The sequence below is a fragment of the Aspergillus puulaauensis genome, chromosome 2 (genome assembly GCF_016861865.1).
Source record: "Aspergillus puulaauensis MK2 DNA, chromosome 2, nearly complete sequence".
Classification (NCBI taxonomy): Eukaryota; Fungi; Ascomycota; class Eurotiomycetes; order Eurotiales; family Aspergillaceae; genus Aspergillus; species Aspergillus puulaauensis.
In genome coordinates, this window is record NC_054858.1 from 2,755,664 (window position 1) to 2,770,879 (window position 15,216).

The following is a 15,216-nucleotide window of genomic DNA, read 5'->3' on the forward strand; positions in this document are numbered from 1 at the left end:
GATGTGCAGGTAAGCACTCATAGTGCCATCTTCATCCGTGGTTCTGGCCGTCTCGATTCCAATAGTTTGGCGTGCTAACATTACCACGGTCCATCGTGTTGGGTACAGTCTTTCTGTGGCCAAACACCATCGCCGTCTCCCTGGGCCCTCAGCGGCTCAGGCCTGGTACGTATCGACTTGACAGAAATGCACCAAAAACCCCCCGAGTGATCGCCCGACCCAGGCTGGACCAATTGCTCCCGGTTCCACCTGGGCTGCCCAGTGCCCACCCACTGGGCCTTTCGCACTTTACTGTTTCAGGCAGGAAACAGAATGCGCAAAGAACCTTCGACCCTCGGAAAGGGGCACTTTTGGCCCGAAGTCTGGAGAAGGCGACTTTTGACATCTTCACCGTTGGAACACGCATATTTGCTTTTCCCCTTGCGCGGGCAGAGATCGAACTGGCTGGCTCGAAATTCCGAATATAGGACTACTTGCCCATATTCCTTAATAGTTAACGACCGCGCACGGCTAACTCTAAGGACGGACAATAGCAGTGACATTTTTACCTCCGAAACTTTGTCAATCTGCCACAGCTATGGCCAAAAGCAAAAACCAACAAAAACAAGGGATGCCCTGGCTGAGACCATCCCACGCTCAGCCCACGCAAAATGCATTGCAAAGACCAGGCTACAGGGCAAGTCTCGCTTGTGAGACAACTATCTGGCCTCAAAATTGCCCCGTCTCGGATTTCTCAGCGTATACTGACTTGTAGAACTCATACAGCTTCCTCCCTCGCTGGTTCCAATCTGTAAGAACGCACATAAAACCCTCGTTGAAGGCTCGTTGGAACAGGTTATTCCAAGAATATTCGATGCTGTACCCATGCCCACGCGGCCCCAGCACACTTTCCATGAATCTTCCCCAATCCACATCCTCGAAAGGACAGGCCCCGTCACCCCGAGTCAGTTAGTTAATCCCACGTCAACCAATCGTCTCACATCATTCTGCCCCTCCCATGGTTCGCCCAGAGTTGAGAACCTTTTTGAAAGATCCCGTTTGTCAATTTAAATCGATGGTGTGGACGGGCTAGGGGGTCTGAACCATGGACGCAACCGTGGTTCGTGCGATTCTCTCCTGTAGATTTGTCCTGGGCTAGGGCGATGGCTGGAGTTTATCGATGTAGTAGCGATCATTAATTGGCTACTAGTTTGAGATTCAGATCGCAAAGAGGTCAAAAAAACTTGGATGTGAGATTAGTAGCTCGTACTGTGAAACATTATCGATCGCGTTTTTCAAGGAAGCATCCTTGCTCTCATACCTATGTTTTATCTTAATGTGGGAGAAACGCGCCATAAATTGGGAAGCTATTGGCAAAAGTTCGGATGAACACAATACCCCATGGTACGGTGATGGCATGGAAGGCGATGTAATCATGTTCAAAAAGCAAAGGGCATATTCTTGACCGAGAAGAAGTTTTGTTGTTTCCATACTCGGCCCATTCAGAAGATTCGGAAATCTACTCATACCCGAACATCTCTATTATATTCCATCCACCCTGCTCCTGAAACAATTTCGGCTACGCCTATTGAGCTGCTACGTACTTGACTGCGGGGGTAAATAAATTCGGGGAATAGATCAGTCTCTAAACGTCCGTCATGTATCACTTGTCCCCTAGTATTGCCTCTGGCCCCCAATCCCCTCCTTAATAATACAAGCTGCGCCGATTCCTGAGTTATGGTTCAGTTGAAATTCCCGATCCTCCTTCTCCAAGTAATACGCGCATAGTAGGTAGCCAACTGGAACTACGAGTTTCTCAAGACTTGGGGGCGAGAGTAAGCCAGATTCCATATCCGGTATGTCGACACCATACAACGAGGCGAGACTACGTACGGTCCAAAATCTCACGTCAACGGGCTTATATGAATATATAGCGGATGATATTCGGGGTAATCTCACTGCATACAACTGCACTACCAGAGTCCAGAGTCCAGAGTACGGAGTATACAGCAGGCAAGTTATAGTTAGTTCCGGGCGCAGTCTGAGTCATATTAATCTATAATTAACTAAGTTAACCAACTAGTTATCCATGCGCGAACACTGAACAGTGCAGAAATCCTAGTGCACTTTTCTCTTGTTGGTCTATCCTTAGCCCCGATCGGTATCGCCGAGCGGCGAGCCCAGGACTAGAGAGTAGAGAATGCCCGTGTGGTGAAAGTAGCGGTGGACAACAACTGGCTAGGGTTAGTCCTATCTTGTCACTAACAATTTCAGATTGGAGAATCCTCTGAATCGGGATCCTTGGGTAGTGCATCGCTATTGTGCCTCTATACTTGCACTGTCGAGATGGGCGGGAAACCCGCCAGTATTCTATTCGGAGATATATTTATCTCCCTCGTTCCCCGTGTTCATATTTTGTGCAGAATAACGGCCCGGAGGACCAGTGGATCCCATTCACGAGTCACGAATCTCGGACTCAGTACGGAGTAGTCGGTAGTCATGACTTATGAACATCGTCTAGCTAATTATTTCGGTTGATACGTGGATTCATCACGGATACTAGATAAATAGTGATCATCGCGTTGGGCTTGAGATTTGCGGTGTTAACTCCTGCTAGTTTAGGGAACAGAGCTAGCTATAAACGCTCCGAGTGAAGCTTGGACCAGAGGACGATGATTCTACTAAGGACGTCGTTGGGCGAGAATAATAGAGCCGGGGATAGAAATCCATTACTCCGTAGTTTGGGGCGGGAGCAGCACGCAATGACCGTGTTTCACCATCAGTGAACCGTTGGTTTCTAACGGGCTGTCAAGTTTCGACTTTGATCCTTCCATGGCTTTTGATAATGAGATTCCATTCCTGGTTTGCGAGCAATGAGGATCTACAGGGGTTTCGGGATGGTTAATTTCTACGAGAATCAACCGCTGCTTTCGTGGGATGGAGAAGAGGCGAAGAGAAGATAGAAAATATAGATGCCTTCAGATTCCTTGTTAAAACTTTTGGACTCTTATCGCTCAAAAACAATAAATAAGCATTTATATCCCGCTCAAATGCATTTCCGTCTCATAGCTGTTCGTACATCGTTGGATACGATCGTCAGTAGCTGGGCTTTTGGTCTGTTTGTTCTGGGAACTTGTTGAATTGTATCCATCATTTGTGGAGTGGATCGCACTGGAAGATGAGTAACATCTCCAATTCTCAAGTGCGTAGGCAACGCCACTAGCAAAAAAGCTCAGTTCATCGGGTCCGATGTTCACATCGCCGTTGGTCAATCGTTCACATAGCAGATGCTCGATTTTATCAAACATATCGCGGTTGGACCCTGTTTCCGGACAGATATGACCCGTCTCGCTATTAACCCTGACAAGATCGAAAAATTCATCCTTGACCACGATGTTGCGAAACGTTCCAATGACATGGCTGAGAACTGTGTCTAGGTAAACCGCGTTGGCGCTGTCCAAATCCAAAAACGGTGATGGCACGCGGCCTGACTTGAAATCCGCCACCCGAGCACGTAGACGTGTTTTATATTCGGGATTTGCGATGCTGTTAATGCCGTTCATGTAAGCCACAAAAAGCCTTTTATCAAGGTCAACAATATCGTCGGTATGCTCAGGAAGTTGTTCGATAGAGTCAGAAATAGCTTCATGGTTAACATCGTCGACGTCGCTGGTTTCCGCCCCGCTGTATGTTTCCTCATGGGACTTGTTTGGGTAGGAAGACGCCCGTGCGATTTCCATCATTTCGTGGCAGGTCATGCCGGCATTACCAGCACCGCCGGCATCGCCATTTTCATTATCGTCATATTCTTGCGGCTCAATATAGTGCACATTTGAGTCAAAGCGTACCATTGATTCGAATGAAATGAATGAGCCGTCGAAAGACTCAATATCATCAATACAGAGTTCGGACATGATTTCCGAGGTGTCATCCCAGTCGGGAATGTCGCACATATCGCCATCAGTTTCTTCAAAAATGTAGTCAGGGTTATATTCTGAAGAATCGGAGGCATAGCCAGATTCTGACTCTTCGTCTTCTTCAATTTCAGCGTATGGTCTCTTCAGTATCGGTTTTGGAAACTGGTGCAAAGTTTCGGTCGAAGGTACCACTGACTGCATCACTGCTGGATTGAGGGTAACAGGTTGGGTGGAAGTTACAGACACGTCGTCTGAAGCATAACAGCTGTCCCGGGACAGCGAAACTTCAAGGTGCGAAAAAGTTGAAGAAAGCGACTCCCAAGATTTTCTGCTCATATTCTGAACGCTCATTTTGCTCGTCCTTGAATGGAGTTGCCTTTGCTTAAACCGACAGTATACACTAATTTGACGGATAGGGTCGAAGTTGTAGGATGTGTTAGAAGCGATTTCAATCTCGCTTCTAGATGGACTCTCAGATGAGTCTGCAGCTGAGTCAAAAAGGGTAGATGTGATTGTTTTGAATGTATGAAGTGTATGGCTTCGAGCGCCCCCCAGTAAGGTTGTAGGAGTCCATGGTAAGTCGTAGGCAATAGTCCCGCTTACTGAGGGAAACAGGGGCTACCCTGAGCCTGGCGTTCGGAGTACATGTTGGAATCGCGCGTTAAGGTCTGGCAAATCGTTGAAATATGGGGGGATTTGTTGTTTTGGAGATGCGGTAGTCGCTCTTTTGAAAAAGATGTGGTTTTGGTCGACTGGTTAACGAGATACATGTAGACTGCGAGTCGTTTGCTCAAGAACAAAGGGAGAGGTTGAAGATTGGATACGCGTTTCGTCTCCGTAATATAGCGATTTCTGCGCAAGCAGGCCCGGAGTACGTTCAAGGCTTAGACTTGGTGGCCTAACACAGGTGATGTAATAGTATCGTGGGCGATGAGGACAAAAGTCGGCAATAATGTCATGCCCACCTTTCGCGGGATGTTGTCCGAATATTGACGCGGGGAGGGGTACCGGCAAGAGAATAGGCGACTACCACTCTCAAAGCGAGGTGTAGCAATAAACAAACTTGGTAATATGGTGGGAGAATTATGGGGTACGTTAGATTAGCACGCAAAACAGTGCTGGGGGAGAAAGAAGAAGAGAGAGACTCTTGGAAGAGGCTGTGAGATTTCCGTCATCGACCACACCTGACTTGACTCCTCACTTCCTCGCCTCCCGTCGGGCCCCGGCTTCGGGTGGCCACAAGTAGCTTAGTGCAAACTATCACGTGACTAGAATATCTCTTTGCGGTGTTAATAGCCACGTGATATCCACTGCTTTTACATCAGGGCCGCTTGAGGATCGCTTCACCTTGGATCCTTTATTAACAGTATAGAGGTGGCAATAACTCATTGGCAGAGACTGCCTTACAATTTGCAATAATGGCATGCTACAGATGAAAAATCCCGCCGGGGTGTCGATATCGCGGCCCTAACTCAGTGGCCACAACCGATTGTGTGCCGGCCAACCCACACACAACAATGAATCCCGTCCATATCGACAGCAATTCTAATTTGGAGAATCGGCTTGCGTCCTCGGATGAACCTGGGTGCTTGCTTGAAGGAATTGTCCAGCCGCGATATTTTTGTCGACACGGGAGCCACACTGCCGATAATGCTGAAAGGGGTACAGAATTCTTTCCAGTGGCTTTGCCCTACAAATGTGCCCAATTCTTTGTGGGTTACAACTTACATGACTTGACAATTACTCTTGTGCAAACTCTCTGTTGGTCGGATGGAGCAATGGCTTCTTGACTCGTGTGCGCACACCGGCTCTAATTATGGCACCGAATCTTGGCTGTGAGGATGCGATACCACAGGGGAGACCTCTCTGCTGCATTGGGGCGCAGCTCAGGAATATGATTCAAAAGAAGCATTTCTAAGCTTCCTATCCAATAGAGTTTCTTATTATTGTTGGTTTTGCTGCACGACAGACCGACTTTAAAGAAGAGAACAAAGAAATCGCTCGGGCACACCATGAGAACCCACGTTTAAGTTCGAACCTCTGCAGCACGAGTTTACAGCCTCCACAAGTTCTCAAATGAACAAGAAAACAAAGTGCAAGGCGAGCCTGAGCGCTTTGATCGAGGACCCTGGACTATGCTGCCAAAGAGGCCGAATGCGAGATGCAGATGCCATGAACTCTCCCGAGTATCCACACTTTGGTACCTGGGATAATAATAGAAGCCCAACCTGAAGCAAAAATCCCTGCAGAATATGCAGATCGCACAATACTCTCTCGACAAGGCAGTGGTGCACAGATCCGCTAAGTCTGCCAAGGACGTGTGGCTTTATCCTCAAGCATACCAAAGGTCTGTTCCACGCATTGTTGCCGGTGGCGCACATTCCTCCCAGCGACCAGCCTCGCCGGGCCATTACCTTGAGTCCTCGACAGACATTCGACCAAGCCTTATCGGCCCCCATGGATTCGATATCCGAAAGAGCAGGAAATAGGTCCACAATTTGGCCATGTTGAACAAGGCGATTGGACGGGTTGAAGATTGTGTAGATCATTGTGGCCCTGGAATACTACTTTTATCTCGCTGCATTCTGTCCGAGAGCCACGATGACGCTTATATTTGTGAGATCATTTCCATGGTTGGCAGTATCTCCAGGACAAACCGAACGGACTCTGCCGTCGGGGCCGATTGATGTGCGTCCTTCGCCTGCAAGACCTAAGTTGCCTCGAACTGTTCAGGATTATTCATACCCGCTGGCAACTCAGAGATCTGCTTTTACTTGTCCTGCTGATACCCATTCGCTCCGCTTCTGGCATAGTGAGCGTTGCATTCCGGAGGGTGGCCATAGAGGATTTCGCGGCCAACACTTCGTCACCTATTGCGTGAGGTTCGAGGAACTTGATCAGCCACCTCTTCCTCCCCATTTATGATTGGCAGTTGATGTTACTTGGGAATCCATAGTTCTGTCAGGCTGGGTCAATTGGCAGACGCCAGGCGATATCAATACCCCTCCGGGCCATTAGTGCGCATTCCTCATCCATCTTTAGAAGGACTGGAATGCGAAGAGAATCCAGAGGCTGGAAGGAACCCGTGGGAATTCAAATAGGGCCATCATTCTGTTGTTTGTTTGCTTTGTCTTCTTTGCATCTTCTGCAGTGTTTTCTTTGATTGTCAATCGATCAAACAGTCCCTACACACTGCATTCCACCTGCACCCTCTACCATACTTGCGGATCTCTGGCTCCCTCTCCCAAGTTTCCCTTTGGACCAAACCCTACTTCCGCTATCTTATCACCAATCATATCTGATTCACAGCGCAACCCGCTGGGTCAAGTCTCTGGCAGCCTCTTCATCGCCGCAAACGGAAGGTGATCTCCCGCTGGCAAGATGTTCGCTCAACCATTTGATCATTCATTCAATGATTTGTTCAGTCAGTACGTCAACATGGATACGTCAAGCACGGACGCCAACAAAGATGTTCCGTTTCCCAGCGAATTCGACCAGCTGTTCCCACTTGACTCATTCTCAACCGACTGTGGCAACCAGTCTCCCATTGTTTCCGGCACACAGCACACCCATCAGTCAGCACAGGACTGGGGCAAGGACCTTTGGTCTCTATCGCAAAATACTGGCTGTTCTACGGACCAAGACAACCTCGCTTTTCAGAATCACACCCAAGAACCGGGCGTCCTAGATTTAAACGCTGACGCCCCTTCAACTGGACATTCTCGCACTTCTGTACCCCGCTCGACACCCTCTACTCCTCCTGCCACTCCTGGGTCCAAAGCCAAGGGAGGTCTAGTGACCCCAAAGACTATCCGGCGGCACCGAGACTCTAATGATCGCCGCGGTTTACTGCGCAAACAAAGCTTCTCCCCGAGCTTGATGCGCTCTTCCCTTCAAAAAGGCAGTGGTAGGATGACTTATCCTGAAGGCTGGACTCAGAAACTGCAAAATTTTGCCCTCCGCAACTCGGATGAGTGCTTTCCATTATCGCCACCTCCATCCGACATCCTTGTTCAACAAGAAAACTTCTCTAAGCACGCACCTGCGCAAATGAATCCCCCATCGGAAGGATTTCGAGGGTCGACAGAGCTGCCGCAGCAGCAGTTTGATTCTGGCTATATAACTCAGTCCCCTGCTATCCCTGTGCCTTCGCCATCTGCGAACACTTTAACAGGTCAGCAGCAGAAGTATTTAAGCCAGACAAATACATCTGCATTAACCCCAAGCCCTCCATCGGCCAGTGACTTCTTCTCATCGCCACATTCCTCAGATCCTCAATCGATGTCTTCGTGGAATTCCGATTCCCTTGCTACATCAGCATTCCAATTCACCCCCGAACTCCAGGGCAACGATCCTCAGACATGGTGGTCGCCTATGCATTCTGAGGTGGCACAACGCCAAACTTCGTATCAGCAGATGATTGCATCTCCGGCCCCGCAACGGCCGATTCAAGCATCTGCCAACCACAATGATCTCCTGCAAGGGGGTCTTATGATCCAAATGGATCCTACGTCCTTTGATATACCCTCTTCTTTCCCTCCCTCTACAATACCATCCACCACAGCCACTCAGGATGATCACTCCTACAGCCTCGATGGGCATATCCCCCAAAAATATGTTGACTCGACCTCCTTCACCACGCCGATCATCCCCAATCCATCAAGGTCGCCCTCGGTATCCCCTAAAACGAATTCCTCGCCGAAGAACAGGAATGGAATGGTGATGAAGAATACTCCCCGCCGCCCTCATGGCCGGAAGCTGTCCGGTCAATCCCCTGGACCTCGGCCAGCCAGAGCCCCTAACGGTCTATCTACGAGCCCGAAGGGCAACAAATCAGTCACGGTGTCATTCGTCAACTTCACGGCCAATGACAGCAAAAGGATCCTTACCGGGGTCGCCCCAAGCGGCAGCTCCAAGACAAAGGCAAGAAGAGAGCAGGAAGCCCGCGATCGACGCCGCAAGCTCAGTGAGGCTGCGCTGCAGGCGGTGCGAAGAGCGGGCGGAGACGTTGAAGCTCTCGAAGCTGTGTTTTGCTAAAACCGCCCTGTATTATTTAAATACATATTGTAATGTGCCTAGGTACTTTTATTGTCTTTTGTTTGTCTTTTCTAGTCCTGTTTGGCTTGTTTTATTTTTTTTTCTCGCTTCAGCAATGGTCGTTTTGGCGCTTCGTGAAGTATTTTATAATATCGGGAACAGCTTGGCTCATTTGGAAGGCGTTAGATCTGTGAGCATATCTATAAAGTTGTTAGACTATACAAAATAATGCCCATTCACATCCATCGGTTTACTATGAAAGGCTATGACGTGGAAACTAGCTCTACTTTTGAGAACTTTGTGGTGGTCAGAAATCATTTATTGATACACATTAAATTACATTGTACATGGATTGTTTTAGGAAAGCTTGCTGGTACAGTAGTAAAGAGAAGCGTTGATGAACCCCAAATTCTGTTGATAGCCAACGGATTGATTACCATCGCGTACTACTATCCTTTACGGAAAGCTGCGCTTCCACTTCCAAACTTCATGGATGGAATGGGTAGATGCACCTGGGCCGGTGATGCCTAGTGTATATAATTTCGCGCGATGTCAAAATAAGCCATATGACATGGGCCATGGACAATACGGAATTATACCCCGAATAGTCGAGCAACCGCTGTAGACGATATCAATCCTGCGCAAGGCGCATTCTATTCCTTTATCCTCACATTTCCTAACCCTATCGCTTGGCAGGGTTGGGTGTCCATGAATCAGGTTGCCACTTCTCGCCTGGTGCATCCTTGAGCTTGAAGAAGGGGTCTTCTTTGGCAGTCGGTGTCTTGTTTGGAGTTTGGCCATCCGCTCTGGGCCCTGATTCTTTACCTGTCGCATCAGAAGTATTTAACGTCGGTTCGCTTGTTCTGGTTGCAGGTCTTGGCTGTTGTGTCGCCGGCGCATCCAATTGGGATTGCTCGGCCTCCCAGCGCTTGTTTTGCATTTCAGCTAGTAACATGATTCTTTGCCGTCTCAGGACATCGTCTTGTTGTTCTTTGATTGATGGGGGTTCTGATCGAACGTATCGAAGCCATTGGTGCCATTGAGCTGAAAGCGAACCCAGTTAGACTTGCTTCACAGATTGGAGCTTGGGGGTTTGAACTCACGGCTCACTTCAACGTCGCCATAGTGTGTTCTGGGTCGCGGTTTGAGTATTCGTCGAAATCGGCCCGCATTTAATTTGTCCCTGAATTCCCAGAATGTGTTTCCAACGAGATCCTGTCCTAGGGGAGAGGGTTAGTATTTTCCTTACTCGGAATCAATAATAATGGACGAATCTCAGACATACCAACGAGAAAGGATCTTCGCCAGGGTAATCGAAGACTTTTCCACTTGAACCACAGACTATTGATGGGACTCATCTGTCTGGGGGAGCTGTTTGCCAATTATAAAGGGGGAAAGAGGTATTAGGCAATTGAATTAGAGTGGGTGAGGATGAAGACATTCGCAGAAATTCTGCTGCGCCGCAATGAGGCACGTCATCGGCTTACCTACCGTACATGCCCGTACGGTAAATAACGAGCCCAACGGGCATTCCGCTCTCTCCCTAGATCCTCTTCGCCTCCTCTATCTTTCTTCTCGCAGCACAATCCGACTTTCTTCCATCTTTGAGACCACCTTTCTTCTTCTTTAATTTAAGTACGCACACTTTTGCTTGTTCATTAGTTTGTTTGCGCAAGCCGTCGCTCCGTTGATTCAACCCCTGTTACGTCAACCCTAGCCGCCCTCGTCAACACAAGTCGCCATTATACCCCCTTCCCTTCAGGGCTCGAATATAACCACCTGGCGCTTTCGATTACCTATCTCTATGTGCTGAGGAGCCAGTCGACTGTCTCCCACAACCAAACTTACAAGGATGGCCTCCGTCACCTCCTTAGATAAGGACTTGCGCAGCCTGCGCCTGTCCCGCTATACCCCGCAAGCCGCCGCCGAGGTCCGCTCATGGATTGAAGAAGTGTTGCGCGAAAGCCTACCACCTGGTGATCTTCTCGAAGCTCTGAAAGATGGCGTTGCGCTCTGCAGGTAAGGGCGATACCCTTCTAGTTATTACTGATTTCTCCTGTTGACATTGCTGATAATTGCCCGAATGTAGACTTCTTAACCTTGCGGTTTCCCCTGGCGTTAAATACAAACAGTCAAGGATGCCATTCGTTCAGATGGAAAACATATCACATTTTCTACGCGCCAGTCAGCTTCCGCCTCTCAGCCTGCCGCCCCACGATGTATTTCTTACCGTCGATCTCTACGAGGCGAAGGACCCTGCACAAGTCCTCCAGTGTATCTCGGCCTTCAGCCGCAGAGCAAACGCTGTTGAGCCCGGTAAATTCCCGCGCGCAATTGGAACACAAAGTAAAACCGGTACCTTGAGCCCGTCTTTGACTGGGTCTAGTCAGGGCCTTCGCACGCCTACAAGACCCCGGGGAGTCAGTGACGCCAACTCGAGCACCTCCGGCCGCTCAAGTCCCACAAAGTCCCCCCAGGCGGTCAGCAGCTGGAGTAAAAGGTCAGATCAACACGTAACACAGCCGGCTTGGAACATCCATCAATATGGTTACATGGGAGGTGCTAGTCAAGCAAACCAAGGTGTCGCATTCGGTGCCCGCCGACAGATCACAACCGCTGCCCCGCACGTGCCGAGTGTAGCGGAGAAAGAAAAGCGCAGGCGAGAAGTAGAAGACCGACAGCGACTCGAACAGGAGGAAGCAGAGCGTGTTCGCCGACTAGAGCGCGAGGTGCAGGAAGCGCGTGCTCGGGAGGAGGAAGAGCGCCGCTGGGCTGAAGAAACCAGTCGTGTGAGGGAGAAGGAGCGGCAAGAAGTTGAGCGGGAGCGGAGACGCTGGGATGAGGAACAGCGACAGTGGGAGCAGGAGGAGCAACAACGGCAGCGTGAGGAGCGAGAAGAAGAGGAGAGATTCGAGAAGGAGAGACAACGGCGCCGAGAAAACAACGATGTTCGTTTAACTGGCCAGTTCCTTAGCCAATACCAGGCCGATCAAGCCGGCGCGAACCAAGACACATCTGTTGAATCACAAGAGAGCCAGCGCATCAAAGAGCTGGAACGTGAACTGGAACTTGCAAAGGAGAGAGAGCACCAATATCAACGCGAACGTGAAGCATTCAAGGAGGAGAAAAAGCCCGCTGAGACCAAGCGCCCAGTCCCCGTGCCTCCTAAGCCAAGCTACGACCTCTCGTCTCTCGAGCAGGAGCGACGCCTCCTCCGCGGTGAATGGCAACGGAATCAGGAACCAGAGCCGGTTGAAGAAGAAGCTCCGCCACCTATGCCTCGTCGACCCCTTCCTGACCCAGAACCTACTGCAGAAGCAGAAGCACCTCCACCTATGCCCCGTCGACCTCTTCCTGAGCCAGTTGCTGAAGTCGAAACACACCCACCCATGCCGCGTCGACCCCTCCCTGATCCTACTGCCGCTCAACCGCCAAAACCACAGACATCAGAAAACCGGCTCGACCACTTCTTAGCATCAAACCCGGCACCTGTTGCTCCCAAGCCCGCTGCGCACCGTTTCCAGGACTACACTACGACATCTGAAGTCGACGCCGAGAACAACCGCCGCATCGCATCTCAACAGAAGACTCGCGCTGGCGGGTGGGCATCCAAATCCCTTCTAGAACGTGAAATGGAACGCGAGCGTGAACGCCAAAGAGAATGGGAAGAGGGCCAAAAGCAGACTCAGGAGGCTGCGGCGCGAGGCGTCAATGATCCTTCGCTCAACGCAGGCCCTGGTGGCGCATGGGATGTACACCAGTACGGTTTTATGGGTGGTGACAACCAAAACAGAGGCGGGCTTGGACTGGGCGTTGGAGGCGCGAGGCGCCAGATTATCGGACCCCGACCCCCGCCATAAATCAATCTGCTGTACCCTACCCGGTCGCTCACTTTTCTCTGACTCTAGATATTTTGCTTTCTTTCTACCCTTTTTTTTCACCCCCCTGCTGTATTCTGTTCATTTAGAGACGGAGTTGTTTTCTTGGCGGCACATACCACCCCCTACTGCGCATTGTTAGACACGACATGTCCCTTTCCCACATAGCAATACTATCAATATAAATAGTCTATAAAAATCGTACTTGTTATGTACCCATATACTCCAGGATGAATTCCCCGCGGTGTGGAACGCTCTTTCCTTATTTTGGGTTAACACAAGTGAAAATTCTCGCTGAAGATATCCGTGCATTGTTTTCAAAAACATTTGTATGAATGTGTACATCCTATCATTAAACATTCCTTAGGTTAGTTACTTGTCTAGTTTGAGCGAGCCGTAAATATCTAGTGCTAAGGCGACGAAGCACAAATAGCATTTTGAGAATAAAAGTTGGGTATTTAGACATTTTCATTACAGGACAAATCCAGTACAGAACAAAAGAAGAAGAAGAGGGTATCTAAATATGAACAAGTAGGCAGACATGATAAACACTTCTTTCTAACAAGATAGCAAACCCGCAACGCAATGCGAAAACCCAGCTAAACCAAATTGAAGTAATAAAAAAAAGGGGAAAATCAAGAGCAGAAAGAGGCGCGAGGGGGTTATGACGAGCCTGTAGCATCTGTACTTGACGGGATCACCTCCTCAACTAGAAAGGTCAATCTTTCAGCACTCTCACCCAGCCAACTCCACTCCAGGTCTTCTGACATCCGGGCGAATTGATTCTTCCTCGTCTCAAGCTGAGCCTTTTCCGCGCGTTTTATGATTCCCTTTTTCGTGAGTAGCTTTGTCTCATCTGTGATATGGAGCATGTTACTATCTGCTAGGAGGATGAGGAGGGCTTCCAGGGTAAGGGACATTTTGACGTTATCCGAGAGGGATGCAGTTGCGGTTGCGTAGGGAAGGAAGCATTTCTCAAGTTTGGACTGGTTGAGGTATTCATCGTCCGAGTTGGCGGCAGTGGACTCGCGGAGGCAGTAGAGGAGGCATTCGCAGAGGGTTGAATAGGCTTCCGGAGAGAAGTAGGGGAGGGCGAGAGGGGAGATGAAGGATTGATAGATTGGGAGAGGCAGAGGGCGGATATTCTCAACTAAGAGGTCGTAGAGGTCTCGAAGTTTCATGAAATCGGCTGGAAGGGCATGAGCAACAGTGGAAAGGAGGTGGAGGAGACGTTGGCGGAGAGCAAGAGAGTTGGCGTCGCCTAGGAGAGACGATGCAAGAGTTGGGTCTGGTGTTGCGGCCTCGGAATTTCGGTTGGATTTAGGGGTACTAGTAGGTTTTCTTGACCTGGTAACTGTACCTCTGCGTGGGCGTTTTGACTCGCGGCCGGAGGAAGCACCGTCTTCGTCGTGGTCACTTGTGAGGTAGAAGTCGCCGTATTCTTCTGCGTCGATATCGACCACTGCCTCTCTTTTTCTTGGTTCCTTGTCCTCAGTGGTTTTCTTCCGCGATAGCTTCAATTCATGGTGGAAAACCTCGCGGAATTCATTGACCGCAGTTGCTCCACCGTCGGCGAATATGGCGCGCAGCATGCGACGGTTGCGACCGAAACCAGCATTGGAAGCGAGGATGTAGCGGGCTATCATGCTTTCTTTCAAGATTCCATCGTCATCAGAGGGGTTTCTTTCCCTTTCGATTCGGCGCTCTGCCCAGTCATCTTCCAGAACCTCGCACATGAGCTCCAGCCAGATACGCCAGCACTCCCACCGGGCAGGGTGCAAGACAGAGCAGTTTAACGCCCAGCCTACAGCATGCCAAAAGTCCTCGGCCCGCGACCAAACAGAGGCTGACTGTGCCAGATTAATATCAATATCTCGGTCCAGGTTCAGCCTCTTGTCGCCGTGACCCGTCGGCGTGTTCGTCGAGGTGTTGTCTAAATAACGCCGTGTACCATGTCGTGAAGTCTCAAAATGAGTAAATGTAAAGGCAGTATTCAATGCAGCATTCCTAGGCCCGACAAGGCTATTCACCAACCGTAGCAGGCGGAGAGATACATTCGGTGCTTCTTCCTCCTCTGTTGTCTTAGGCCGGGCGGTGGTGGAGGGGTGAACGAGGAAGGTGGCAGCGAGGGCGAGATGTTGCGGGGACGGGATGAAGATAGACGCAGACGCGTTCGGGTCAGAGCTTAGGACATCCAGGAGGAGGTTGAGTGCCTGCGTATCTGGTTGTCAAATTAATTAGTACATGGCGACGCGAAAACGCGCGGGAGGGGCACGAACGGAGTCTCTCCTCAAAAAAGATGGCGACATGTTGGACCAACTCGAACGGGAGGGGTTTCGCAGGGTGGCGTAGAGGCAGAGGGGCCTCTCCATCTACAACGGCCATCGAGGCCAGAGAAGAAGATT

At 49.9% G+C, this 15,216-nt stretch overlaps 5 protein-coding genes across 5 annotated transcripts; 2 read left to right on the plus strand and 3 right to left on the minus strand.

Moving 5' to 3' along the window:
• Positions 1-3,014: 3,014 nt before the first annotated feature.
• APUU_21121A (uncharacterized protein) lies at positions 3,015-4,247 on the minus strand (the record flags this gene model as incomplete). Its single annotated transcript, XM_041699838.1, has 1 exon — positions 3,015-4,247. The coding sequence occupies one exon, from the start codon at positions 4,245-4,247 to the stop codon at positions 3,015-3,017; it is 1,233 nt and encodes a 410-aa protein (XP_041552883.1).
• A 3,030-nt stretch (positions 4,248-7,277) lies between these two features.
• On the plus strand, positions 7,278-8,933 carry wetA (developmental regulatory protein WetA; the record flags this gene model as incomplete). Its single annotated transcript, XM_041699839.1, has 1 exon — positions 7,278-8,933. The coding sequence occupies one exon, from the start codon at positions 7,278-7,280 to the stop codon at positions 8,931-8,933; it is 1,656 nt and encodes a 551-aa protein (XP_041552884.1).
• Positions 8,934-9,615: 682 nt separating this feature from the next.
• APUU_21123A (uncharacterized protein) lies at positions 9,616-10,291 on the minus strand (the record flags this gene model as incomplete). The annotated part of the gene is made up of 3 exons (XM_041699840.1): positions 9,616-9,977; positions 10,037-10,153; positions 10,219-10,291. The coding sequence occupies 3 exons, from the start codon at positions 10,289-10,291 to the stop codon at positions 9,616-9,618; spliced, it is 552 nt and encodes a 183-aa protein (XP_041552885.1).
• A 494-nt stretch (positions 10,292-10,785) lies between these two features.
• APUU_21124S (calponin homology domain protein) lies at positions 10,786-12,793 on the plus strand (the record flags this gene model as incomplete). Its single annotated transcript, XM_041699842.1, has 2 exons — positions 10,786-10,952; positions 11,023-12,793. The coding sequence occupies 2 exons, from the start codon at positions 10,786-10,788 to the stop codon at positions 12,791-12,793; spliced, it is 1,938 nt and encodes a 645-aa protein (XP_041552886.1).
• A 680-nt stretch (positions 12,794-13,473) lies between these two features.
• On the minus strand, positions 13,474-15,196 carry APUU_21125A (uncharacterized protein; the record flags this gene model as incomplete). The annotated part of the gene is made up of 2 exons (XM_041699843.1): positions 13,474-15,032; positions 15,091-15,196. 2 exons carry the CDS (start codon positions 15,194-15,196, stop codon positions 13,474-13,476), a joined length of 1,665 nt encoding a protein of 554 aa, XP_041552887.1.
• Between the last annotated feature and the right edge of the window lie 20 nt (positions 15,197-15,216).